The sequence below is a fragment of the Syngnathoides biaculeatus genome, chromosome 14 (genome assembly GCF_019802595.1).
Source record: "Syngnathoides biaculeatus isolate LvHL_M chromosome 14, ASM1980259v1, whole genome shotgun sequence".
NCBI lineage: Eukaryota > Metazoa > Chordata > Actinopteri > Syngnathiformes > Syngnathidae > Syngnathoides > Syngnathoides biaculeatus.
This window is the reverse complement of record NC_084653.1, coordinates 28,681,584-28,709,526: the sequence shown is the minus strand read 5'-3', so window position 1 is coordinate 28,709,526 and position 27,943 is coordinate 28,681,584. Positions and strand designations below refer to the sequence as shown.

At 46.8% G+C, this 27,943-nt stretch overlaps 2 protein-coding genes across 11 annotated transcripts; both read right to left on the bottom strand.

Moving 5' to 3' along the window:
* Positions 1-111: 111 nt before the first annotated feature.
* Positions 112-20,026, bottom strand: LOC133512485 (bromodomain-containing protein 1-like). Of its 9 annotated transcripts, none has more exons than XM_061842182.1 (12): positions 19,382-20,026; positions 16,306-17,683; positions 15,024-15,183; positions 14,774-14,902; positions 14,150-14,278; positions 13,763-14,075; positions 11,945-12,625; positions 10,456-10,582; positions 8,485-8,615; positions 3,522-3,616; positions 3,113-3,240; positions 112-1,892 (listed from the first exon to the last, which is right to left on the bottom strand). In XM_061842182.1, exons 2-12 carry the CDS (start codon positions 17,670-17,672, stop codon positions 1,724-1,726), a joined length of 3,429 nt encoding a protein of 1,142 aa, XP_061698166.1. In that variant the 5' UTR covers positions 17,673-17,683; positions 19,382-20,026; the 3' UTR covers positions 112-1,723. The 9 variants fall into 9 exon arrangements, with proteins under 9 accessions (XP_061698166.1, XP_061698165.1, XP_061698170.1 ...); XM_061842181.1 differs by having other exon boundaries at positions 113-1,892; positions 3,062-3,240; XM_061842184.1 differs by having other exon boundaries at positions 1,789-1,913; positions 3,062-3,240.
* A 147-nt stretch (positions 20,027-20,173) lies between these two features.
* ftsj1 (FtsJ RNA 2'-O-methyltransferase 1) lies at positions 20,174-27,710 on the bottom strand. Of its 2 annotated transcripts, none has more exons than XM_061842196.1 (11): positions 27,555-27,710; positions 27,024-27,162; positions 26,733-26,802; positions 26,464-26,572; positions 25,698-25,776; positions 25,561-25,613; positions 25,440-25,493; positions 22,087-22,189; positions 21,315-21,398; positions 20,465-20,568; positions 20,174-20,394 (listed from the first exon to the last, which is right to left on the bottom strand). In XM_061842196.1, the coding sequence occupies exons 2-11, from the start codon at positions 27,142-27,144 to the stop codon at positions 20,230-20,232; spliced, it is 942 nt and encodes a 313-aa protein (XP_061698180.1). In that variant the 5' UTR covers positions 27,145-27,162; positions 27,555-27,710; the 3' UTR covers positions 20,174-20,229. The 2 variants fall into 2 exon arrangements, with proteins under 2 accessions (XP_061698180.1, XP_061698179.1); XM_061842195.1 differs by having other exon boundaries at positions 27,024-27,159; positions 27,555-27,706.
* Positions 27,711-27,943: the final 233 nt, after the last annotated feature.

The following is a 27,943-nucleotide window of genomic DNA, read 5'->3' as shown; positions in this document are numbered from 1 at the left end:
TTGTCAATAATAACATACTAAAAATCATGCATTTCATGACAGTGGCCCTGTAAATAACCATAAGAAAGGCTACGTCAAATATTTTACTCAGCAACAAGTCTGCTCACCACCTTGACTTTTTTAATCTCCAACCAACCAATGAAAAAAAAGGTACAAATGTCTTTGATTTAAAACTAACACCATTCAGCTGTTAAACGTTGTATTTCAATTTAATTCATCTCTATACATTTATTTTCAATCACTTTTAGCAACAATCTTTGCCCGAGCCCCCGCGTTAGCAGCTTGTGTAAATATATTTATTTTGGAGGACGATCTTAAATTAGCTACTCATCTTTTGGACAGCAGTCTTCACCTCCGGAAAAGAAACTAAAACATTTGAAATATCCTCGATGATGAGGTTGACAGTCACCTCTCAAAAGGAATTCCTAACATTTCCGCTGCTTTAATTATGAAATAAATAAATTGGGAGTGCAGATTCTCACTTCACCAGTTAATTACCACAGCAGCTCCCCCTCGTGGTCAAAAATAGATACTGGAAATATCATTAGAAAGCGTTCCTGTTAAAAAATATCAATAATGCCCGCCACGTGGATGAAAAACTTGAAACGTGATAAAATAGACACAGTGACTCGATTCAGATTTTAATTTTTCTGTGTTTCGTATAAAAACAAGGATGGTTTCCACACCCATTGGCTATAATGACCTTTTTTCATTCCCAGAGCTAAAGTACCAAAAATTATTTACACACACACACACACACACACACACACTAAAAGAAAACGGGGAAGTCAACCCAGCAAGCGCTTTACCCTGTCAAATCAAAAGCCGGGAGACGATCTTCTGCCTCCTTTGAAATGTGTCCCCACAATTGACTCACTAGAAAGTCAATCATATACATTTACATCTCGATATGATCCACTTCACAATAAATAAGCACAGGCACATTCCGCTCGCTCCACTAGTTCCCAAAACACTTCAGTAAAAAAAAAAAAAAAAAAAAACTATTATAATAATGGGTGAACTTGCGGAGAGACTGCTGATGATTTTTTTTTTTTATGCACCACTTCAGAAAAATGTCTCTCTATAGTTATCAATATGTACAAATGAGTAGTCCTGTAAAAACCCTTTATAAAACAAAATTAACGCCAGACGCAATAGCTTGAGAAGTCAATAATTTAAAAAAGAAAAAGTCAAAACGAAAAAAAAAAAAACAAAAAAAAACCCCGAATGAGATAGCACCATAAGCTGGCGGCATCCGTTGTCACCTCAGAATGTCCCATTACAAGTAAATAAGCGTCACGTAAGGTCCCCTTTATTGACGCTAGCTGACACGTGCGCGCACACACGTGCGAGTGTAAACACACACGCAGTTCCACAGGCATGTATACACACAGACGCGCATACACATTTCACACAAAAACATTTACAGCGACATGTGTGACACGCACGCAGACATACACTCCCGTACACGCATGCGCGCACACGCCCAGCGGTAACAGTACGACAGTTGCAGCACACGTGAGGCCGTCTCGTAGGACACATTCGTCGCTAGCTCGGTTGTTTGGTCGCGTTGCATAGCTCCGGGGGACAAAACGAGACTGCCGCCGCAGGTTACAGTACGTCAGATGCTTGCGCGCGACGGTGGCCGAGGTTAGGGTTAGCTAACCCTAACCAAAACCAAAACCAGGAGAGAGGCGCGACCGGAGCCGGGCGCCGTCGGCGTTCAGCGGGCGTCGCTCTCCCGCCGGCCGCCCTCAAGGTGTTTGGTGGCCCGCTCAAAGGCTCGCCGCACCGACTTCTGCAGGTGAGAGCGCCGGGACTCCAGCAGCTTGACCCGGTCCAGACTGCGGTCCACGCCGAACGGGGACATCTTGGATCTAGGAAGCCATTGCCTGAGAGGGGCACATCAGTGTCTGATGTGAAATGGCCAGTTAGGACCATTGGGGAGATTTGTGGCCCATCAACGACAACTGATCTGATCACAAGATGGAGCGATGAGTCGATCCAAATGGCCTGTCCATTTATTGTATTTACTTTTGTACTTCATTTTTTGTACTCCAAAACTATCCATTTACGAGAACCATCTATTTATGCCAGTGAGGCGTCGCGACAGACAGGACAAATGAATGGTCTCTTCTCTTCGACGGCAGTCAGTGCCTACAGCAATTCACGGATCTACTTTTAGTCTGTCGGTGGGCCGTGAGATTTTTCAAGCGTAAAGTATGTGCCTTGGCTCCCAAAAGGTCTGAATTCGCTGCTCTGCTCAGATTAGGTTCAACAGAAAAACGGCTGCATTTATACACACAAACACGAGTTCTCGCTCGAGGTGGGCCGCCGTTCGTTTTCAAACTTGACTTCCTTAAGAGAACGGTTGTGCTACATCAAAGGATCAATGGTGAAAAAACTCACTTTTGTGTTCAAATATCCTGGGCACGGTGGGGATACCGAGTCAATGAATTTTGTCGAATCGCCGGATGATGACAAGAAAAGCCGATTGTCTTCAAATCCAGGTAGAGTCTAATTAGGAGCCTCTTGCTGGAGGGGCTGTCATGAGGCGACATTCAAACAATGCTAGTAGTTTGAAAAAAACCTCCTCTTGTCCCTCCGCCGTCTCCATGCTGAGACACGGAGATCGGCTAACCAATAGCATCTATGTGGCACATGACAACGCTTTGAGAAACAGATATTCCAAACACAAACACATCTGGAAGGATGCGTTTGCGCTGGCTTCTCAGTCTGCACATTTACGTCTCACTGTGTACGCACGCGTGTCTTCATGTGCGTGCATTTGTGTCTCAAAGTGTGTGTGATTCAGTGTTTGTCCACTTTAAGATGGTCAAACAAATGAAAGATTGGTTTTTTTTTTTCTTAATACAGCCAATTACCACCAAAAAAAAAAGGGCATTTTAAGTCTACTTATGTGATATTTGCTTTTAATGACCTCAACATTCAAGTGGGGGAACTGCAAAAACGAAGATTTTGAGACAGGGCTCAATACCTTTCCCAAGGCATTGTACGTGTATATAAACCCGGTCACAAAATGCGCAATGGGTCGCCTCACCAGCTGCGCTTGCTGTCGAAGAAGTGGACGAGGAAGAGTTTCTCGGCGGACCTGAACTGCATCCGTTCGCCGGCTCGGAGCACGTCCCGCGACGGGCGAGGAACCTCCGCCCCCGTCGCCGCACCGCTGCTCTGGCACCGGGGAGGGCGGCCCGTCCTGCGCGTTCGCGGGTCCACGATCTGCGGCAAACGACACGACAAAAGTTGAACGCGCCGAGGCGGACGGGCGAGTCCGAAGGAGGACGTCCGCGTCGGGAGGCACGGGCATGCAAACGCGCCGCGCGAGCCGGGCGCCGCCGCCATGGCCGCTCTCGTGACGACGGGCATGAGCGACTCATCACAAACACGCACGATGGCACGGAGGTGGGGGGGGGGGGGGTGGTGCGGGGAGGGGCTGATGGGTCATGACACACGGCGGGCGAGCGGTCAGGGCGGGGCGGGTGGCTTGGCTGGTCACTCACCAGGGCGGGATAGGAGGGATATCCACTACATTTAGCCCAAACTATCTTAAGAGGCTCCACGACAAAGGGGAAGGCGGCCGAGGGCTTCCATGCCTCTACAGGAACAACACAAGTCAATTACTATGCGGTACACAACGCGCGCACAATCCCACAATCACGGCTGTTCTTCCATCCGAGCCTCCAACTGGGAACGTCACGAATTCATGTTTATCAAATTAAATTGGGCTTCCTGCTGAAATGGTTGAAAAATACTTGTTGGAAAGATTTTTGGTTTGACATTGTCAAGAATGAAAAAAGTAGTCAATAAGTTCAATCAAACTATATTGAAACAAATGACTTGTTAAATTATACTTCAATTTGTGATCAAGAATAAACATTTGGAAAAAAAAAGAAAAAAAAAAAAAAAGAATTTTTCTGCGGGTATCCTCGAGGGCTACAAACAGAGATGGGCATACATTTTCATGAAATAATGCACTCATGTTCTATTTGCATTATTTATAATTAGTTCCGTAGGCGTGACGGAGGCTCTCCGTTAACGTTGGCCGAGATGTGGGCTACACCCGGAACGGGCCGATCGCAGGGCACATCGAAACAACCAACCATTCACACTCACATCCACGCCTATTTTGGCAATTTTGAGTCTTCAAATAACCTACTTTTCAGGTCGTTGGGTTGTGGGCCGCAGAAAACCCACACAGCCGGGGTGTTTTCTGAATGCCTGTGACCTTCGACCCCTCAGGCGGAACTGCATCGAAAATCGACATCAATGTACAGAAGCCACATGGACTCAGAAACATTTCAGAAGACCAATGTCAGGAAATGCGGTCTGGCGCTACATCCGTAAGTGCAACTTCAAACTCTACTATGCAAAGCAAAAGCCACTCATCAACAACACCTAGAAATGCCGCCGGCTTCTCTGGGACCAACCTCACCTAAGATGGGCTGATGCAAAATGGAAAAGTGTTCGGTGGTCGCATGAGTCCACATTTCAAATTGACTTCGGAAATTGTGGACAGCGTGTGGACCAGGCTAAAGAGGAAAAGAACTATCCGGACTGTTATCGACGCAAAGTTTAAAAGCCACCCTCTGTGATGGTGTGGGGCTGTGTTAGTGCCAATGAGATGGCTAGCTTACACATCGGTGAAGGCACCAGTAACGCTGAAAGGTACATACTGCTTTTGGAAAAACATATGCTGCCATCCAAGCAACATCTTTCCCATGGACCCCCTGGCTTATTTCAGCAAAACAATGCCAAAACCACATTCTGCACGTGTTATATCAGCGTGGCTTTGTAACAAAAGAATGCGGGTACTAGACCTCCAGACCTGTCTCACATTGGACATAAGTGGTGCATTTTGAAGCGGAAAATATTACTTGTCATCCCCCTACCCAAGAAACCAACCAAAACCGGCAGGTAGCACTCAGACACGTGTTGATGAAGGGTTTTGAAAAACTGCTTAGGAGTCCAATCATAAGCTTCATAACACCCGGCTCGGATCCATACCGGTTTGTCGACAAGGCAGACAGGATTCCGTCAACACAGCACTGCACACAGTGCTGTCCCACCTGGAGAAACAAGAAAATTACACCCGCCTTCTCTTTGTGGATTACAGTTCAGCGTTTAACACGGTCCTACCATACGGCCGAGTAAAAAAAGCTGCCGAACCTCAGTCTACCTCACTCCACATTCCTCTGGATGAAGGACTTTTAAACAGAAGGCCCACAAAGTGTCGGGATTGAGGCAAACACCTCCACACCAGCTCCATACTTTCAGCACTGGCTCCCCTCAAGGCTGCGCGCTCAGCCCCCTGCCCTTCACAGACTGCTGCCACATCCACACCTTCACTAATTGACACCTCCGTGGATATTGCGCAATCCGCGTCACTGACCAATCAGAGGCCAGAGATCCGCATAGACCAAAGCCCGTTTTTGCTCCCGCCATTTTCTCAGACAACATTGCATGGTCCAGTATAGGTTTAGTTAGCGTTTTATCGCGTATTTGGGTTATTTAACAAAAAATATGGTTAAGAGGTGTAGTCACGGACTTTGTAATAGTGACAACAGGTATCCTGAAAGGCTAGTTGGTGGAGTTCGATTCGTACCCTTTCCAAAACCGAAGACCCGGTATGAAAAATGCCTTCAATGGATCAAACTTTGTGGAAGACCGCATCATCAACTAAATCCATCTAATATCAACCGGAACACATATGTTTGCACCAAGGTATGCCCTAAATTTGATTTTCAATAGATGTATAAATGAATTCGAAGTTCTTCGCTAGCATAACAGTGCTGCGTGTGAACGATTGCCACACTTATTCTTTGTTGAGCGATATTTAGCGATGATCGGACTGCACAAACGTATCGATTTCTCGCTGGCTCGCGGCCCAAGCTTAACCAGACGGTGTTTGCGCGAAGATATGCCCTAAATTTGATTTTTAATACACGTCTCGTATAAATGAATGAGACGTTCTGCGCTAGCATAACATTGCTACGTGTGAATGATTGAATGAAATCAGAAGCATGGCGTCTCTTTCAGTTAAGAATGTATTGGATTTAGAATCTATAATATATCATTGATTTGAATGAAATCAGAAGCATAGAGTCTGTCTCAGTTCAGAATGTATTGTATTGTATTTGCCATTTTTACTGTTTGTCTTACGTGAGCGCACGTGGCGTGACGTCACTTCAGGGGGCATGGTTAAGTGCCCGGTACGGAAGGGTCAATTATGGGGACTACCTTCATCACAGGAGGTAATGAGTCCGCTTACTGGGATGAGGTGGAGCAGCGGACCATGTGGTGCGGAGACAATAACCCTCTCCTGACCACATCCATAACAAAGGAGCTCATCATTGACTTGGGAAAAAAAAAAAAAAAAAAAAAACTGGCATTCAGTCCATTTCCATAGGTTGGACATGTGTGGAATGGGTCAGTGACTTCTGCTTCCTGGGAGTCCACATCAAGGAGAAACCTGACCGGGAATAAGAACACCGCGCAGGTGGCTCGGAAGGCACAAAAAAAAAAATAATAATAATAATTTAAAAATAAATAAATAAATAAAAAAAAAAAAAAAAAAGAGTCCACTTTCTGAGAATCCTCAGGAAGAACAACATCAGCCAGAAACTGCTGTTGTCTTTTCCCTCCTCGGCCTTAGAGAGCATCCTAGCCTAGTCCCCGTGCACATGGTTTGCCAGCTGCACAGTGACAAACGGGAAGGAACTCCAGAGGGTCACTCAAATGGCTGAGAAGGTCATTGGGAGTCCTCTGCCCACGTTGGAGGACTTTCACAGCTCTTACTGCCTGAAGAGAGCGCCAGTGCCATCCTGAAGGACTCCTCCCACCCAGGCCACTCACCTGTTTGTGCTAGTGCCTACGAGCAGACCCTATAGGACTGTTAAAACCGGCACAAACGGACTGAAAAACTGCTTATTTCCAACTGCTGTCAGAGCCCTGAACTATCATTCTGTAATTTGTGAAATACGACACACAACATTTTAGTTTCTCTGTCACTCGAAAAGTCATTTTCATCTGCGGAAGTTATGCTGTTCTCCTCACATAGCAGTCCAGCCCTTTGAAATCTGCTCGTGATGGTTGATTCTTTGATTCTGCTCCATACTTTCTAGATCCACTGGCAGACCTCAAAAAAGAATGACCTTCGCATGCAAGCAGTGTTTGCAAAACAATTCCATTTAAATAAGAAGCAACCATTTGTTTCAGCGCAGCAAAAACCCGCGCAGTCTTCCTCGACAGCCTCAAGGTAGCTTGGTCGTCTTCTATGCTCGCTGGCGGTAGATTCGTCTTTTTTGACTTGAGCCGGAGGTAGTCTTTTTCTTCGACACATTGGAGTCATCTGCACATGGCTAAACCCGACTCAATCATACCGAAGAATTGCGCTCCTACACGATTTGTGGTAGGTTTAAAGTGAAAGCTGCTAGCGAAAACAAATCTAGACTTGATCCGCATCGTTACATAGGCCGCCACAGAGGGTGGGGTCAAAAGGAGCGGCCGATACTTAAGAGCTGGCTTGGTTCCCGCACAGCCTGCACGCTTTTATGAATTTTATGGCACTGAGATGTTGGAAAATAGATCACAGCCATGATACAGCAAGGAATGCTGGCTCAAGTAATCTTACACAGTTTGGGGTTGTTGTTTTTCTTTCCCCGGGTCAGTGATCCTTTTGTTTTTAATATGAACTTTCAAAAGCAAAATGAGAAAACCTTAAACTAGATTTTTCGCAAACTTGTCCGCAGGCTCCTATAGTTGTCAGTTTCTCGTCTGGACCAAACAAGTAAGAAAAGAGACCAAGTCGTTTCCATGCATACATAACAAGTCAATCAAAAAATATATATATTTTGCGTGTTTTGTCCTTTTGTCCTTTACAGCAAAAAAAAAAAAAAAAAAAAAACAATTGTCTTCCTTTTATGAAAGTGTCATATGAAGGGTTTGCCTGTTTTTGAGGAACATCCATTAGCAACAGCTTGTCTTATTTTTAGGAGAAGGAAAAAGAAAAAAAACCACACTTTCTCCTATTAAGGAAAGGGAAACACTTTTTCTTCCCTTTGGAATGTAAAAAGTGAATGTTTGTTCACAGGCGGGGCCGCGATTTGAACCGCAGTCCTCAGAGGCTCAAACTAGTCGGCCGCTGTGCCGCCTGCCACCGATACCATCCGTCCATCCATTTTCTTAGCCGCTGATCCTCACGAGAGTCACGGGACTGATACACACACTGGTATATTTACATATTCCATGTATTTCAACTTTTTTAACAATACGTCTAATGCACTGCTTTGGCCTGTATGGTAAATGAGTAATGAGTTTAAACAAAATATAAATACATGTATTTCATGAATGGAGTCGTCGGAAAATGTGACCAATACAGCTGATGCTTTTCCAGCCTTCCAATTGGCCAAAATTCAGCGCTTTTCAAAATGGACAGGGAAGTGGAGAAAAGAGTCAAGCAATCACCTGATGAGACCTTGACGGCATTGCTGAACTCTCCGTTTTCGGCGCGGGACACATGAACACTCTTGTTGTCCACCGTGTTGCGTCGAGGCGCTGCCGGTCGGCCTTTGCCGCTTTTGGAGACCGCTCCAGTGCTGGGGGGGGAAGTGGGGGTGGGGGGGACATGAATCAAGCTCCAATTACACAAATACCTTGTTATAAGCGTCAACACCCAGCAGCAGTGATAACGCACAACCAACCAATAATACATAACATAAATGTTACAAATGACCTTGCCCGGGCAAGGTCTTTTCATGGACGCCCCTACTAATTTCATGAAGTCAATGCCAAGACCACATTCTCCATCAGTTAAAACAGCATGGCTTTGTAGTGAAGAATTGCAGATACTGGACTGGACTGGACTGGCCTATCTGCAGTCCAAAGCCGTCTCCCATTGAAAAAGAGTGACGCATTATGAAGCATAAAATATGACAACGGAGAACCCAGACTGCTGAACAGCTGAAGATGTACATGAAGCAAGAAAGGGAAAGAATTCCACCTTCAAAGCTACAGCAATTCATGTCCTTAGTTCCCAAACATTTATTGAATGTTGTTCCAAGAAAAAGAAAAGGTGGCGACAGACTCCCAGAGAGTATGTATGAGCCAGCCTGGCCGAAGCCGCGCTCGTCCGCGAGGCACGATGCGGAAGCCTTCGCGGGCGAACCCGACGCGGAAGCCGTCCGATGCGCACATTGACACGTTTAGCGCCCGTCATACGTACGCGGATCTTTTATTACGAGAGACGGATTGCGTGGTCCGCCCCAAACTATTATTTTTTTAGTAGCTGTATACAGACCTACCTGTCATTTGGAACCCACAAAGCTCTCGTCCTTTGCACCCGTGCAATCCGTTTTTCACGACGAAGCGGTCTCTCGCAAACTCACGAAGGGTAAATCCATCCTCCCAAATGTTCAAGCAATGTCCAGCAATGCAACGAGCCGGCATTTTGGCTAACATGAAGGAACAACGAGCTACCTTCCCGGAGGTAAAACTAATAGAAATAAACGAGTACACTTGAGGGCGGCCCTGCCACGTACTGTACGTCACTTCCTGATTCTTCTCGAAAACAAATCCCTCGAGAGAATTTTCATGGCGGGAGTTACAAAAAGCTGTACACGTCAAAATCATGTTTTGTGGTGGGAAAACGCACATGTCCATGTCGGCTGCCATTTTTTCATTAATAACATACTAAAACTCGTGCATTTTATGACAGTGGCACGTTAAGGAAACATCTCAAGACATCAGCCAGGAGGCTAAAGGCTAAAACGGCTCTTCCAAATGGGCAATAATGACGCCAAAAGGCTTCGAAAGGTGCTTACGGATAACAGAGTCAATGTCACAAAGCCTTGATTTAAAAAAAAAAAATAAAATAAAATAAAATCGCAGGGCAAATTTGTGGCCAGATCTGGAAAGGCGTGTGCGAACAGGGCAACCGACAAACGCTGAAGCTTAGCCTCCCACCAACCAGACAACATTTTACGCTTTATGCTTCAGAAAGTCAGTCGAATATTTTCATTTTGTAATTTATTTATTCTTCAAAGCATTATTATGGGTGTTTGCAATTCCAATGCCTTGATTTTTGTGTTAGTACAGAGCCATCACCATGAAAGCAACTGTACTAATCATTTCTTAAAGGGACAAATAATTCAATATGAAGACACTAAATGCCAACTAAACTTGGAACATATTATATCATGAATATACGGGGCCAGTCAATCTTGCGAAAAGGCCACCACAACTTGGCTCATGGTGAGTCAACAGGGCCACCTCCCCAAAAGGGTTAGCAAGCGTTGGACCCTGACTGGGAACTGCTTTGAGAAATATCTGATTCACTTGGTTTTTTGCCCACTGATGGGCAAAACAAATGGATTCATCAAACCTGCACTGTATATTCAGTTTCGGGAACAAAGACAGGGGACAGAAGAGAACGCTCACCTGATGCCCGAAAGGGCGCTGCCCCCCGAAGAGATACTGGACTCGGACGCACAGCGGCGTCGAGGTTCGAACAATCGAGGTGGCGAGGCTTCTGCCTGTTCCTCCACCACAAAGCCATTGGCGATGCCTGCGGAGACAAACCAGCATCAAGCGATGGCTCGTTTGGACAATTTCACAACACACTCACAGAGCACACTCAAAGACAGCAAAAAAAAAAAAAAAAAAAAATCCACTGTCATAAGCTATTTCTCAGTTTCATAGATTTTTGCAGTTTCCCCATTTACTTTTTCAGATCATCAAAGAAATGTAACTATTCAAATATAATGCAAGTGAACGGAAATATTATGATCAGATCAATTTATTTACTCAGGCGGTGGCCTGTGTGAAAAAGTAGATCACCCTCAATTTCTCATTTAATTGTGGTCAATCACACCCAAGCCTGATTCCCTCCACACCTGTTCGTTCAAGAAATCACTTCAGCAGAATATGCCCTTCCAAAATCCATCCATTCATTTTCTTAGCTGCTTATCCCCATGAGGCTCATGGGGAGCGCTGGACAGCCTATCGCAGCTGTCAATGGGCAGGAGGCAGGGTACACCCTCAACTGGTTGCCAGCCAATCGCAGGGCACATCCAGACAACACCCGCAGTCTCAAGCACACCTAGGGGTAATTTAGAGTGTCCAAATAATGTTGCATGTTTTTGGGATGTGGGAGGAAACCCGAGTGCCCGGAGAAAACCCACGCAGGCATGGGGAGAACATGCAAACTCCACACAGACGGGTCCGGGATTGAACCCGGAAACGACCCTTTACCAGCTGATCCACCGTGCCGTTCCGCCCCTTACAAAATCCAGTTGGATAAAAGATTGAAATATCTACAACAAAATGGCACAATTCAAAGAAATTCTAGAACAGGTGAGAAACAAAAGTAATTGAGCTCAAGCTGCGTGGAAGGCCCCAACACCCGAAGCCGGGACAGGAAGCGGCCCCTTGCCCAGCTTACTGCATTTTCAATGTGTCACGTGACCAAAATCAAGTGAAGGACGCGTGGCAAATTGAAGTTTCGCATCCGGCGGGTAGGCTACAAATCGGACTGAGAAACATTTTTGAACACTCGGATGCCAGCGTGCGGGATCCCGTTCTCCACTGTAAATTCAGTATGCGAGCGGCGTGATGTGGGAGTGAGCGAGTGAATCGGAGTTGGCTGTTGTTAGCTGAGGTTTGCTCTCGCACTCATTTCAACCTGAGTGTGCAGTGACTGTGGCAAAATCCTGCCAGAAGTATCTGATGTGTATTGTTAAAAACTGTCAAAGAAGATATGTGCAACATGGTGACGGAAGACAAATCATTTCAGCAATACTTGTGTGTGCCTTAAATTCTACACTATTACACTGGTTACACTTTCAAAAACTCTTTTGTTAATTGCCCAAATGAAACTTTTTCATATTGGTTTTGTAAATGCTTATGGGGACCCATCTTTCCTTCGGACCTGTGCCCAGACGCTTGATGGGCGACTCGTCGTCTTCTTCGCCGTCAACGCTGCTGCTCCTCGGCCTCTTCTTGGGCAGCAGGAGCGTCTCCAGTCGAGGGATGACCACAGACAGGAAGGTTTTGGCGCCCAGAGGCGGGGGCGAAGACGGCGAGGGGACGACGGATGCCTCCTGATCTTTGGGCACCTTCTGCGGACTGACGCTCTTGGACTTGCAGAAGAGGACGTCAGTCCTTCGCTCGGTTTCGTGGTCGATGTGGAGGTGCCCGTTGAGCTTGGGGCAGGCCAATGAGGTAGGTGAGGTGCAAGTGACATCGCCCGGCTCAGTGGGGGCGCACTCCACCGGCTTCAGGGAGGGCGGTCCCAGGAAGGGAAGCGGTGCTTCCGCTTGCGTCGCCAACATCGGAAGTTCTAACCTCGGTGGAGTGGAGCCGTTCACCTTGGGAGACTCCGGAGGTTCGGGCGGTGGTTGGGCGGCGACTGGTTGCGACGATGGTAAAGACTTCTTGAGGCTCATCTCGCTACGGACCTCCGTGATGGTCTTCTTGAGCAGCTTGAGCCTCTTGCTGCGTGACGGACTGTTCCTCATGGCTGTGCTTAGGTCCAGTTTCTCTAGGAGCTCCTTCAGCTGATCCTCTAGTGGTGTCAGGTGCCGGTACGAGGGGCTCAGCAGGTGGTCCACTGGGGCATAAGAAACACATAATCGGTATAAATACTTCAAGCACGAGGATACCATGACCGCCAGCTTCCAATACTACGGTGCTCTTTTCTTTTTTAAAAAGCCCAAACCCAATCTAGAGTCATCTTTGGTGATGCTGTGGTGACATGACACGTTTGACAAAAAAAAAAAAAAAAGATAATGTAGATATGTAAAGTTCCTCGGGTACTTTGAAACTGACGGCTCTCCGTTCAGCCGACCTAGGCAGAAACAGAAGTAGTTGACACACATACCACATTCGACTGGCTGTAGATTTTTTTTTTTTTTTTTTTTGGTAATTTCTACACGCATAAATTTGGTCAAACCACACTTCCTATGCAATTAGTAAGTTTGATGTCTTATACAGTCACATATTGACGTAATGACCTGTTAAACATAACTACCTCCAAATTCTGTACGCGATACTTTGTACCGTATTTTCCACACCTTCAATGAACGGCCTGTTTTCAAACTTTTTTCGCATATCAGGCGGACCCTTGCATTATAAGGCGCACAGAATACGGCGCTACAGTCGAGGCTGGGGTAGCCATCTGGCTTTGTTCCGTCAGAAACTCTCTTCAGTCTTCTGTACTTGGCGCAGATCATCTCGATGCTTCCTCGACTTCTACACCATTAATTTGTGAATGGTGAAATTCTTTGGCTATTGCTCCATTGCCGTGTTCTACTGCTGAACTGATCGCCTTGAGTTTATACTCTGCGTCTCTTAATAGGAACCATTTTGGGTCCTTTACACAAACACACAAATGGAAATGAAATGGCTCGGTTCGCGCAGTCAAATATTGCAGCATGCAGCACGCGCTACTTCTTCTACCAGCGGAAAATGGAGTCGGCGGCTGCTTACCGTAGTTGCGAGACCTGTCGCGGCTCACGATTGATCCTTATATAAGGCGCCCTGTCGGCTTTTGAGAAAATGAAAGGCTCTTAGGTGCGTCTTATGTTGCGGAAAATACGGTACTATGGTCTCATAAAGTGAGTTGTACTTAGATTTTCTCCAAGTTGTCAGAGGCAATTCAGGTTGTAAAGTGCGAGTTAGGATGGAGAGCACTACATTAGCATGAACACAAGCGAGGGACCGCCGGAAGTCCCGGAAATGGATTTACCGTCGTCCCAGGTGAAGGGCGCCGGCACCTCCAGTTTAGGGGCGTCGGGCAGCATTAATCCGCTGGCAAAGTCGAAGCCAATCCGGTCGGCCTCCTTGCGAGCGCGGCGCAGGATGACCCCGCCGTGGTCCTGCATCCTCTGGGCCACCTTGTAGAAGAAGGTCTCCTTTGCGTTGTACTTCATGCAGTTGGCGATGATCAAGTCAAAGTCAGCCTCAAAATCATCCAGGCTGCGGTAGGTGTGGCCGTCGATCCGCATCCTCATAGTGGAGAAGTCCATGGGCTGCTTGATGTGGTCCAAATAGTCTGGGACCTGCAGGTGAAAAACAGGATATGTTTGAAGGCTTGTTTGAGGCCACATGGTCACTAGCGTGTGTTGTGGCTGACCTCCTTGGTGCTGACGGGCTGAGCAAAAACATTGTACTGGTCCTTCTGCTGTAGCTGGCCGAGCACGGCCCTTAGAAGGATGTTAAAAGGGGTCAGCTGGACCTCCAGCGCCAACTGCTGCAGCTTCATCTGGTCACCCAACACACACACACTGGCATGCTTATCGAGATGATTACGGTTTGGAGTTCTACTACAGTTTATGACAAGGGGAAACTGGAAATGTAGCCTCGGCATAATGATCGCGTAACCGGGCCCTTCTACAAAGCTTTGAGGACTTTTATCTTTTGTATCTTAAGTTCAGGAGCTCCCTCTGGTACTTAAATGCCCAACTTAAGAGTCTTGAAAGACACAGGAGAGGCCAGTGTAGAACTGAAAAAGCAAAGCTCCACACCAAACATGTTACCGGCAGCCATTCAGAGGCCAAGAGAATTAAATGTGGAAAATCACTGGACAAGTAGGATGAGCTCCACCAAAAATAATAAAAAAAAAAAATAATAATCTGCTATTCCTTGCACATATGCTGTGTAACTCCACGTCCTTGGATACGTCATCTTTTGTTAGCCTCGTATACCGATAGCGGCATCAGCCTCAAAGCTCCCAGGCTGTTAAGTGTCTGGTCCCTACCTCCTCCCTCTTGAGCTTCTCTCGCTTCCTGACGAGCTCCAGCAGAAGTCGCGCGCGTTCCAGGTCATGTCGGAGTCTGTGCCACTCCTTCAGTTGTTCCTTCAGTACCTGGTTGCTCTCCGCGCGATCCTGAACAAACACCCGCAAGAAAACAATGAATAAAAACTCAAATCAAATAGTGTTGATGTGCCACAAGCAAACAAAATTGACAGCGGATGCGCAGCGCGCTCAAACGATGACGGCCGCTCACCGCCGATGCAGACTTGAGCGTGTGAGACGGGTTGGCCTGCAGGCGGCGGATGAGCGGGACGTTGTTCCTAGACTGCCTCTTCAACACCCAGTACCTCAGAACGCGCTCCACAAACGGTCGCTTCCTCTGGACAGCCACCTGGTTAAGGATGGTGTCCAAACTGAAATGGAGAGGTAGTGAGACGGACGTTCAGGTGTTTTGTTTTGTTTTTTTTTAAAAACAAAATTCCTTCCTCTTATGATACGTTCCCCTTCAAAACACACAGCGCTTTCCGGCTATACTTATAAATCCATCTTCCCAAGCGATACATCCCTAAATGGCCGTTTTACAGCACTTCATTTCCACCCGAGTAAGTGCACGTCACACAGATACTGTAGCTGCGAAAGAGCGAGGAGGGAATTTTAGTCAAAATATTTGATTCTGACGTGACAGTCGGCAAGTGAAGCGGGCGTGGCCACTTCAGGGCGCCTCATTGATGGCCATGAGCGTGCAGACGTCAAGGACGCTAGGCAACAGAGCTATTGGGAGGATTATTGATTCAAATCATACATAAACACCCTAACCAAACAAAACGTCCACCTGCATGCAACTGCATGACATGAGCAGAAAAGCATTCCCCCCCCCCCCCCCCCCAAGACTTTTGAGTGGCTCATCTTAATTTCCACCTTCTCACAGCTTCAGTCTTTCCATTCACAGCTCTCTGCTTTTCACTTTTGAAACATTTCTAACTTATATTAATATACTCCTCACGCATAAAATCCCGCTAAATCTATGCGACTGGAGACCTTTATACCTTTTAAAATCGTAGGATAATGAAACCTTCAATTGAATCTGATTTCAAAGTTTTGACGAGTCACAGACAATCTGTTTTTCAATTCATTCTTGACATGTTTGTTTGGTGACAAATTTGGAAGTAGGGTATGGAGTATGATCATTTCTACCAGTGATTTCCAACCTTTCTAGAGCCAAGGCACATATTTTACAACTGGAAAATGCCACGGCACACCAACAGAAGTAAATGTCAGCAAAAATGGATCGATTAATTACTGTATATACTTCCTGCCATCTAATAGAAGAGGATTCTTTTGTCCTGTCTGTCATTGTGCCCCACTGGCATAAATAGATGAGTAAAGATACATGACTTCATAGAAGCATTTCTTGAGCAAGTACATAAAATTGGATACGTTCCCACTCACAGCACACGAACGTACCCCCGCCCCGCACACTGTTTGGGAATCACTGATTTCTACTACAAAATGTCCACACGAGCGCTTCGGCTTACCTGGAAGCGCCGATAGAGGGTCCACAATTGCCAGGGCCCTCAGCTTCCGGTTGCGGTCGGGGCAGCGGCTCCGCCCGCTTGCTGCGCTTCCTGTGCCAAGCCTTGGCACGGGCCCTGCCACGCCTGTCGCCACGCTTGTGGCAAGCGCCGTTCTTGGGGCGCGGTCGCTCGTAGACATTGAGCGGGCGCCGGTCGCAGCCGTCGGGCGTGTGGCTGCAGCAGTACGCGGTCTTCTTGACGGAGAAGGCGCCGGGCTGCGTCTCCTCCCTGATGGGCTCCATCTTCATGAAGAGGCCGGCCTTCTGGGCGCAGCTGACGTGGAAGGCGGCGTAGCAGTTGACACGGTCACACTGGATGCAGGCGCCCGCCCCTTTCTCCTTGCACAGGTAGCACGTCAGCTTCCAGCGGGCGGGCGGGATGTTGTGCACGCCGTCGATAGGCTCGATGAACACTGTGTCCAAGAAGCCCACCTCAGGGACCCACAACGCACAAGCCACGTGGCCCCACCGGCCGTCGTCCGTCTTCTTGAGCGCGCCGCCCCGGTTGGGGCAGAAGACGCAGTCGGCGGGCCGCGCCGGGCGCTGCAGGCAGTGGCGGCACAGCCATTGGCCCTCGGGGACGTAGGGCACACCGTAGCACTCCTGGTGCACTGCGATGTTACAGGCGTCGCAGAAGAGGATGACGTTGCTGTCGGCGCCGTCCCCGTCCATGCACACGCAGCACACGGCGTCCTCGTCCACCAACGAGCGCTGCTCGCTCTGCCCCCGCGTGGTGGCGTACGACTCCTTCTCAAAGCGGTCCATAATGAACTCAAAGAGGTTGTTGGAGACCTGGCTAATGCCCTCGCTCTTGCGCTTCTCGTTGAGCAGCTCGAGCCAGGCGTAGTCCTCTTCGTCCATGTCATACTCCACTTCCTCGTCCAGCTCCTCTGCCGTTCGCTCCGTGTACTTGTAGTATGCCGGCGGTCTTTTGGGAACCACAGGCAGGTTGTACTCCACTGTTCTGACTTTGGGCTCCAGCAGGGGGGTGGCGGCGGAGTGGGCCGTACTGTGCGGGGGTGCCAACGCGGCGTTCTTCTTGCGCTGGCTGTTCTTGAGGCGCACTGAGCGGACTAAGACCTGCTGGGGCTTTTCGCTGTTCTCCTTGTTGCTATTGCACTCCAGGATCTCCTGCGCCGTGGGGTCGTCGTCGCTGATGATGTCCAGCTTGTCGTAGATGCTTAGCCGGTGCACGCGGCCGTCCACCTCCAGCTCCACCATGCGCTGGGCCTGCGCATACGTCAGCGTTTCCCGGTTGGGCGACGGCTTGATGGGCGAAGAGTCCCTCTTCAGGGCCGCCGGGCGCTGGTGGCGGGCTTTCTTCTTCATGCCGCAAGATGCTGTCAAACGGAAGTGTGCAAAACAAGTGGATGCGTTTGGTCATCGTTAGGTTTGAAAATTGTTTGTCGTCATGGGGTTAGGCCCTGTCCAGACCGACCCGTAATCTGTGTTATGCAAAGAGTTTGTATTTTAAAAAAAAAAAAAAAAAAGGTTCTACTTCTGCTGCGCACTTCAAACTTATATTAAAACATCCAAGGTATTTCTTTGCGCCTGTTGCCTCGCTTGCACAATTTTCCACATAAGTGCTTGCTTTCAGTTTATTTGTTTTGTTGAAGTTTGTTGTAAAACTCAAATATAAAAAACAAAACACGCAAACAATCTATTTGTACCCAGATATCGCACAGGAATACGGTCGTGGAGTTGAGCCGCATTTGGCCACATTGCTCCGTGTGCAACTGCCGGCGAACCGTTGTTCAGCTGCGCGCAACACCCGAGTCATGTGGCTTTGACAGCTGGACAACCAGGACCATAAATTGTTCTCTGTGAAAACAGGAATTCCTGGCCCCCCCGCTCTTTTTTTTTTGAACAGGGGCAAAATTTTCACATGCAGATTGTGGTCACTTTTAACTGTCAGAGTACATTTGTGGTTTTGTACACTTAAGTCCGTTCTGTCCTCTTGGATGCGCCACCTAAGAGCAACGTACACCACGTGGGTCCCTCTTGTCGTAAATGTTGGGTGTGCAAAAATAACAGAGAGTTCAACATTAGAATTCTATATTGGAAATACTGTCGGGAGTTAGGAATGGAGACCCAGCACAAATAATATGACTACACACCTGTATTGACGACGTGACTGACAGGTGTTCCCCGTATCCCGCGACCCTCCTGCACCAACCGTCACAAGCAACTTGACCAGGGTGCATCAGTAAGATGATTACAAGTTCACTGGGTCAGTTACGTGGTTCTATCGCCTCACTTCAAATCTCGAGTGAGTTGCGCAAGAAAGTCTAACCCCAACACTTTAGATAGATCCACAATTCGTAACTACTATCTCTCACATTTTTGGGGGGTGAACAGAGGCTCTGCACTTTTTCCCCGCCAGTCTGTAATGTCATGAAGTCATTTTGGTTCCTTATTTTTTTGTGTGTCGCGGTTATACTTAGTAATTGCAAGGCTTTTTAAGAAACGTGGCAAGCTGGTCGCTGCTGAATGTGTCAACAGGCAGGGAGGCGTTGCCATTCTCTCCAGATGAATGAGAGGAGGCGGCGAGCTCATCACCTCCACGGGGACTCCAGCCAGGCACCCGGCGCCTCCGCCCCCCACCCCCAGTATAGAAATAGTAGTGGAGAGACCCTAGAAAAGCGACTGTTCCTCACCGCGGCTAACATCCGCTCGGCTGAGACCACGACGACGACGGCGGCGGCGGCGGCGGCGTTTTTCAACGAACCGGCCGCGAGGAAAACATTTTGTCACGTGTTTCATACTCATGGCTTACCAAGAGTTCTTTTTAAGTTTTATAGAGCAAAAACCTTCACCGCGTCTCCAATCAACGCATTAGGACACTCCTTCCAAAGAGCTAGCGAGGAGGGGGAACATGGCGACTAAACACAGCAAGGAAGCCCACGGGGGCTTTAAAAAAAAAAAAAAAGTTGTCATCGCCTCACAGCGGTCAACATTTGGTTTTTCCACGGCCACTCGGGTCGGGTGGAACAGGAGCATATTAACCGGGGCCACCGGGGAGAACGGCTCCTTCTTACCTCGCTACTCTCGAGAATTCAGCTTTAGGAAGGGAGCAGCACTGGCAATGGCGGCGGCGAGGCCTGCGGAGCCCGAGCGGCTGTTCGCTTAAATCCACATCCAGTCGTCGGTTGGTAGGCGTGATCGGAGCCGCCGAGTAGAGGGCGACACGAGGCAAAAACCAAAACGACGACGGCTGTGTCGGTGGTGCTGGCGTCCCTCGACGATCGCAGCGAGCCGAGCCGAGCCGAGCTCGTGAACTTCTCTTCCTCCAACAACAATGCGGCTGTGAGTCCTGTGTGTCGTGACGTCACGCCTACGTCCAACCCAAACCAGGAAATGTTAAAGTCGAGACGTTTCGCATTCCACAACCGAGTCTTGCGACTCCCAAAGCAACGTTGGGTGAGAGATTCGGGTTTTTTTTTTTTTTTTTTTCTCAATACAGTATTGCTAGCAATGAGAAACAGATTTGGTTTGGTTTCACACACACACACACACACACACACACACACACACAAACACACAAAGACGAAGCACAAAAATGTACGGTACCCCCCCCCCATTATGGTCTTAAAAAAAAAAGTGTAAAACCCTTTTAATGAGGAATACAAAAAGTTTCCGCTTTAGAGTTGCGTGTGAGCTGGAAATTTTCCCAACTGAAAGAGACGAGAGGATGTGTACGCCCTTGACTAGTCAAGAGTCAACACGGACAATGAAGCAAACGTCCATTTACACCAGAGAACATGCAAACTCCTAACAGAAAGGCCGAGGTTTGGACAATAATCCTCAAAAAAGACGCACAAACCACTGCCTGGAATAAAAAGATTTTAAAACGTAATCTCTTCTGATGTGATAAAAGTGGGCAAGCTCAGTCAGCCTGGGCTTGGTCTCCGCTCTGTAGCAGTCCCGATGCGGAAGGAGAATCCGCCTTGGAGAGCAGATTATTTTTGCGGAGCTGGCAGGCGTGCTGGTAAGGCGGGCTGATGGGCAGCTGAGTGGGGGGCGTGTACTGGTACTCCTTGCCAGTGTCCAGCTGAGGAAGACGGAACACACTCAAACTTTGAACAGCATTAAGAGAGTATTTTGATCACGCGCGTGCTCACCTGCAGAGGGTAGGTTCTGTCGGAATCAAAGGCGCTCAGGTCTCCGCATGCCAGGAAAGGAACGATGATGCGGTTTGGACCTTCTAACTGGTTAAAGTCTACGTCTGTTTAAAACACACGCACACAATTTTCTTATCAGTGAAGAAATAAAGAGGATTCTGCTTGTAATTTGTCCAAATTCCCACATTTTCAAAATTTTGCCAAGAACTTTTTCATGCATCAGTCATCAACGCTAAGAATCAGAATGAGCTTTAATGGCCAAGTATGTAACAAAACACGAGTTGTAGTGTCATTAAAAAACAGATTGTCTGGTGGGCAGGAATTATTCTACAGTATTCTGGCTACCCGTTTCATTCTGCATTGAAGGAATGCAGTTATTGGCCTACTCAGTCATTATTGTCACGTGTTACTGCCTCTTGAGGATTTATTTATTATTATTATTTTTTTTTTTACTCATGACTTTCAATCTCGAGGTGACGTAATGCCACGTGAAGTCAACGATAATTTCCGCCCTTTTTGGACAGACCTAAAGTCAAACTTTTGATTGCTTGTTAAGTTGTGAAAAGAAATCACTAAACATTCCACATAGACTGACCAACAGTCCTGATTTAGGACAGAACCCACAAAAATGGTCACATCTGAGCTGGAACCGAAGGTCCCGCCGGAGTCAACAGCCAGCACTGAGAAATGCTACAAAAAATGATTTCTATTCTAATCAACAATTTGAAAATATAAACTTGAACTAATTCATCCCCCCTCAAAAAAAAAAAAAAAAAATGATGAATCACACAGCCCAACCAAAATCTTCACATTTGACCCATATTTTTTGTATGTAAAAATGACTTGTTACCGTAGGAGTGATCGAGCAGAGGGTTGGACATGTTGGGGACGTAACCTTGTGGAGGGCGGTAGTTCTGACACACCACAAACGCTTCTGTACGGTGGCAGAAAGAGTGGCTTTATTGGGATTGCAGAGGAGCAACGAAATTCACATGTGCACTCTTCTAAAAGGTGCATCATTTTAAGAAAAAGAAAAGACTCATCAACAGACGTACACTAGGAAATAAAAGGGCCATCAAAATAAGACCTAAAAGTCTATGAAAACATTTGAAAGGAAGAAAAGAATTCTCGGGTGACGGTTTCCAGGAGGGATGTGTGCATGTGTGTGTGTGTCTTCTATCCATCCATTCTCTCCACCGCCTATCCTCACGAGGAGTGCTGGAGCCTATCCCCAGCTGTCAACGGGCAAAGGGGCAGTCTGCACCCTGAACTGCTTGCCAGCCAATCGCAGGGCACATGGAGACAGACAACAGTCGCACTCACAATCACACCGACGGGCAATTGATGGACGAGTGTCCATTTAATGTTGCATGTTTTTGGAATGTGGGAGGAAATCGCAGTGCCCAGAGGAAACCCACGCAGGCACGGGGGTGAACATGCAAACTCCACACAGGCGGGTCCGGGATTGAACCCAGGACCTCAGAACTGTGAGGCCAACGCTTTACCAACTGACCACTGTGCTGCATTTGTATTCTCGTTCAAATCATTTTTCAAATGTAAATATTAATATTTCAAGTGTGTATCCATTTTTGGGGACTGGCTGACAAGAGGCAGCAACAAACCTATGCTGGAGTTCCGGCTGCTTCGAGGCTTGGCGCATGTCACGTCGCTGAAAAAGATTTTCAACTGCGAGTACAGCAGCGTCACATCTTTGCCACGGAAGATCTGACAGGTGGGAAAACAAAAGGAAATTATGGAAATCCATTCATCCATTTTCAAAGCCGCCTATCCTCACGAGGGTCACTCAAGTTTATTTACTTCGCCCTAAAGAATTTCAAAGGCATCCCCAAATTTTCCCCCCATCCGATCAGGCAGGGAAAACCTCCAAACCCCATTTCATGCTGATTAAGATTACATTTATTGTTCTGTAAAGTTATCTTTATTATGTATGATATCTATGCAAGTGAATGCTGCAAAAAAGGCTTCTGGTTTTGTTTGGTATTGAAAAGAATTGATTAAATCCCAGAAAGGAAAAAAAAAAAGAAAAGAAAAATTTTTGAATAATGTCATTGCATCTTCAACATTTACTTTTGTGTAGTTTTTTTTGGGCCACCGCCGACCTCACACTGCACCCGACCCCCGTGGAAAGGCGGACTACGGCTTATGAGGGACAGAAAGTTAGTCAAAGAAATTTAAAAAAAAAAAAAAAAGAAATACAAACTCAACGAGGATCAAATGTGAATCTATCGTCTCAAATTCTATCTTGCAACACTTGCTTTTTAATATCAGGTCAGTGTTGATTAATTACATCATTACAACCAATGGTCTGGATTTTTTTTTTCTGTGCTTAAATGAAACATGGGGCAGGAAGCCTCAAAGTTCTGAGGACCGGGGTTCAATCCCGGCCCAGCCTGTGCGGAGTTTGCATATTCTCCACACAGGCTGCGTGGCTTTTCTCCGGGTGGGTTCTCCGGTTTCCTTCCACACCCCAAAAACATGCAACAATCACTGGAGACTCAAAATTGCCCCGTCTGTCCCCGTGTGCCCTGCGATTGGCTGGCTGCCAGTTCAGGGTGTACCCCGCCTCCTGCCCGTTGACAGCTGGGATGGGCTCCAGCACTCCCGCGACCCTTGTGAGGATAAGCGCCGGATAAAACATGGTTCACAGAAAGTAGCTGCAATGGGATTTTAAAATGATCCAACACCAGCAAATTTGAATTCTATGAACAAGTGTCGAATAGGGGAAAAAAGGTGGTGCTGTTGCTATTTTTTTTTCCAGTGGAAAGACATTTTACTGGGTAATTTTAGCTCTTTTGAATATCTGTTTTTTTTTAGTGAAAGGTGACCATAAAGTCATCGATTGCATAATTCATTGATCTCCAAGAGACAATGCAAAATTTCTATTTTTTTTTTTTTTTTTTTTTTTTCAGAACTGCTGTCAGTTATTTGTACTGACTACAACTCTTTTGTCATAACTGGAGACTGTAACATTCACGTTGACAATAACATGGGGGAAAAAAAAATATCAAGAAATTAAAATAAAAATAAAAACTTCTGCCAAACGAGACACATTTGACCTCTCTCAACATATTCTGAGTCCAACTCACGCTCCAGGTCACATCTTAGACGGGCTCATTCAAATTCTATCAATTGACATGAAGGATATGGCTATTTCTGACCATGTTTGGGTATTCTTTGAATCAGATTCTTCCAAAAGTTCAGATAAGCTCTTTGTCTAGAAAGGAAGGGCCCAAAGAAGAGAGCGCTGGCACTAAGTTGAGACTGGAGCTGTGCCACAAACTGGGAATGCTGAGACAGTTGATGAACGTAAATGGAGAATTTAATTTGGAAAATCTCAACTGTCGTGACTGCTGTCGCTCTTGTTCAAACTAAGACCATCTTGAGGCGATCTAGAACACTGTGGAGGAGCACAATGATGGTCAAGAGCTGAATAGCAGAACACAAGTGGAGAAAAACTCAACTCCAAATTGACTACAGGCAAAGTCTTCATTCCTTTAAACAGAGAGTTAGTCGGGGCTAGACGGTGAAACTTTTGCGCTGTTTGCTGTGCTCGACAAGCTCACAACCCCCTCGAATCAGATAGCTCCAGAGGTCCCGACAGCTGATCAATCCAACCAGTTTATCTGCTACGTCAGTGACAAAATACAATCCATCAGGCTAAATAACAGCAAAATGACAAAAGGATACTCCATCCGAAGCTCTAAGAGCACATCATTTCTCCCTCGGCTAAAAAAAAACAGGAGCTGAGCAGTGTCTTTTATGTCATCGTTTTCACCCAGTGCGCGCAGTGGGTTATACCTTAAAAGTCTCCTCCCCCTTTCTGTTGAACTCGCTTCATCAATCAGTTCCACACAGCAGGTCACCGTCCTGCGTGATCAACTTCTTTTTTTTCCCCAAACTTACTACAAAAACTCCCCTTCGGAGAAAGGCTTGCTCGCCCTTACCAATTTTGAATGCGAGCAAAATCTTGCCTTGGTACTCGACTCTGGCATTGCAGTGTGTCGGTGGAAAAAAAATTTAAAGTAACCCTATCAGAATTTTCATATAAAGGGAAAGCACAAGATTGAGCCTGTTCGCCACAGAACGCGTGCCATTTATTGGGGAAATGCAGACATTGCAGGGAAAAGATTCATGATTTAGATCAGTGATTCGCAAAATGTACCTGTGGCGTGGGAAATTATCCGATTTGATGTAATTTCTCAAAAAAAAAAAAAAAACATTTATTTCCAAGAATGAATGCATTTTTATTTATCTATTTATGCCAGCGAGGCACAGTGACAGAACAAAAAAAATATCCTCTTCTATTAGATGGCAGGAAGTACGTACAGTAATTAATTGATCCATTTTTGGTGACATTTACTTTTGTTGGTGTGCTGTGAGATTTTTCAATCGTAAAACATATGCATTGGCTCCATAAAGGTTGGAAATTACTGATTTAGATCTGAGGTACTCAATGTGTCGATCAAGGCAATTTTGGCCGATCGCGGCATGCACCCCCCCCCCAAAAAAAAGAAAAAAAAAAACGCATTCAGCCTATCATCCGTCTCGTTGCTTGATTCAGGTGTGGCCAATACGTTGATCGCACGCACATGAAGGCCCGTTTTAGCAAGCTGGCCTCCAATTTACGGGCTCTCTTTCGCTCTCTCCACGGCAGTCGCAGCGATGCGCGCAGGCCCCCCACCCCCATGTCGGTAGATCGCGAGAGGCTGGCTGCTTGAAAGGTAGATCTTGGGGTAAACAAGTCTGGGCACCCCTGACTTTGATTTTTTTTGTTGGACAAGTTCAGCGAGCCGTATTTAAAAAAAAAAAAAAAAAGAGAGAGAGAAAGACGGGCTGTAGTTGGCCCATGTCAGGCTCAGGGTGTGGGGTGGGTCGCCATGTCTCATAACCCTACTTACAAGTGTAAAAATAAGATCACGACTGATAATAGTAATACAATATAAGCTTCACTAACCTTGGCCACAAAAGTTCCTCCTGGTTTGAGTACATGAGTGGTGATGTTCAGCGCCTGAGGAAGAAAAAAAACTGTTGAATTGAGCCGGCCTTCTTGCTCAAAATACATCCTGGTGACTCACAGCCAATAGCAGCTGAGCCTGAATGTATTCGTCCACGTCATGGAGGCCCGTTACTACGGCAAAAAAAAAAACAAAACAGCAATACGTGAGAGGAGCACACGGGCGGCAATGCCGGGGGCGGCGGCCGAGGGTCCCACCGTCGGGAGCGCCGTCGCACACCACCAAGTCTGCAGGGCGACCCTCGAAGTGGCGGACGATCTCCTCGGCCGTCGACACCTGAGATGCGAGCGCGCAGACTGTCGAGTGTCACGTGATGCTCGGCAGCCAATCAAAGTGTTAAACATTGCACTGAACTTGTCTAGGAACATCCTAGTATTTTTAGTCATAGAAGTCCGTCCATCCATCCATTTTCTTAGCTGCTTATCCTCTCAAGGGTCACGGAAGTGCTTGACCTTATCCCAGCTGTCATCGGGATGGAGGCAGGGTACACCCTCAACTGCTTGCCAGCCAATCGCAGGGCACATGGTGACACAACAGTCGCACACAATCAAACTTAGGGGCAAATTTAGTGTCCAATTAATGTCGCACGTTTTTGGGATGTGGAAGGAAACCGGAGTGCCCAGAGAAAAGCCACGCAGGCACACAGAGAACACGCAAACGCCACAAAACCCTCCGTGGGTTTTCTCCGGGAACTCCGATTTCCTCTCACATCCCAAAAACGTGCAACATTAATCGGACACTCTAAATTGCCCCGTCGGTGTGATTGTGAGTGCGGCCGTTTGTCTCTATGTACCCTGCGATTGGCTGGCGACCAGTTCAGGGTGTACCCTGCCACCTGACAGCTGGGATAGGCTCCAGTAGTCCTGTGACCCTTGTGAGGATAAGCAGCTTAGAAAATGTATGTACAGTGTGTGTATATGTATGAGCACACAAGTACCTTCTGCTTTTCACCTCGATCCTCACCTTGGTGATGTCTCCTTGAATCTGAATGACCCCCGGAAGAGGAGCCATAGCCTGCAAGTCCACCGCTACAATCTTAATCTCTTCTCCGCTCGCAGACCTGTCTCCACATCTGAAGAAGGACAAAATCCAAACAAGAGAGAGAGACAGACCAGTGTCCCTGTTCTGATTGTGTCCGATTTCAGAGAATGAACTGTCCATTTCCTCAAATGGTGGCCATTATGCTTGGTAAATAGCCGCCACATAGTTAGATGTTGAAAATCTCTCTCTACCTGAGTTTCCGACTCAGAACTTGACTCCAGCTGCCAGGAGCTGCACAAAGATCCACAGCTCTGTTCACACCTAAAATGTGCACAAACAGAACGAGGCAAAAGTCCCAAGTATTTTCACAACAGACCTGTGGCCTGGAGTAGCAAGCTTTGCAGAACACGATTTGATTTCAGGGTTAGGTTTACACACCCCACCCACGCACTTGCTTTGTTATCTACATATACAGCACATATATTCGTCATTCCTACTAGTTTATGTTAAGTAAGAATGACTGATGCGATTTGCAGTCTGACCGGTGAAGAGGTTGAACTCCTCGTTGAGCTGCAGCAGCTTGAAGGCGCTCCTCGCTCTCCAACCTTCCTCTTTGGCCAGACGGTAGTAAATGTCCCGCTTGTCTTTGGACGAGCGCCCCATACCGAGCGGCCTCTTCTGCTGGACAAGATTCGTCACGTTACACCGTTTGAAAAACGTGTCCCTCTCTGACGGTGTAGCAAGACCCGTCGCATCGTTACGCCTAAGTGACAGGCCACTCGTAACGAATGTAACGAATCACTGACATTTGACTCGTTACGCTATAGTCGATGGGAGATGGGTTCGGGTATTTATCCATTTCGAACACTAATTTTACTGAGTTTTCAAGATACTTTTTCTAAATTAAATGTCCTTAAAACGTTTCGACGTTCTCAACCTAGCCCTTGGACCGGTGCTGGATGTGTACACACGCCGTTCCAGGTGGAAGCGATAAACAAATTAAACACCTAAAATATACTGTAGTTGGGTTAATGTAGTCAAACTCGTCTAGATTAAATGTATAAAATGTTTACTTTTCTGTTTTTGGGAGCAGAAGAGCGCTTCCGTTGTTATTCCAGAGGACCCCTCCTAGGTGTCCTCCGCGCGCCCGTTAAAATTGACATCGCCACAAAATCAGATCGCGATCCGGATTTTTTTCCGACTTAAAACAAAACACGAAGGCAACTCCATGGACGTACGGAAGCAGTTTAACTCGTTTAAAAAAAAAAAAAAAAAAGTAATTATCTCGTCATTGTGTATTTCTATTACATCACGTGGTGGCAGTATTATGTAACTGTTAAAAATATCACTTTCAATTTTAACCTTTTAGATAGGTAATTCATAAGGGTAAATCTATTATTTAATTTAATTATTTTGAAATTGTATTTCATCCCCAGTTTTCACCAAACGCTGCAAAGTCCAA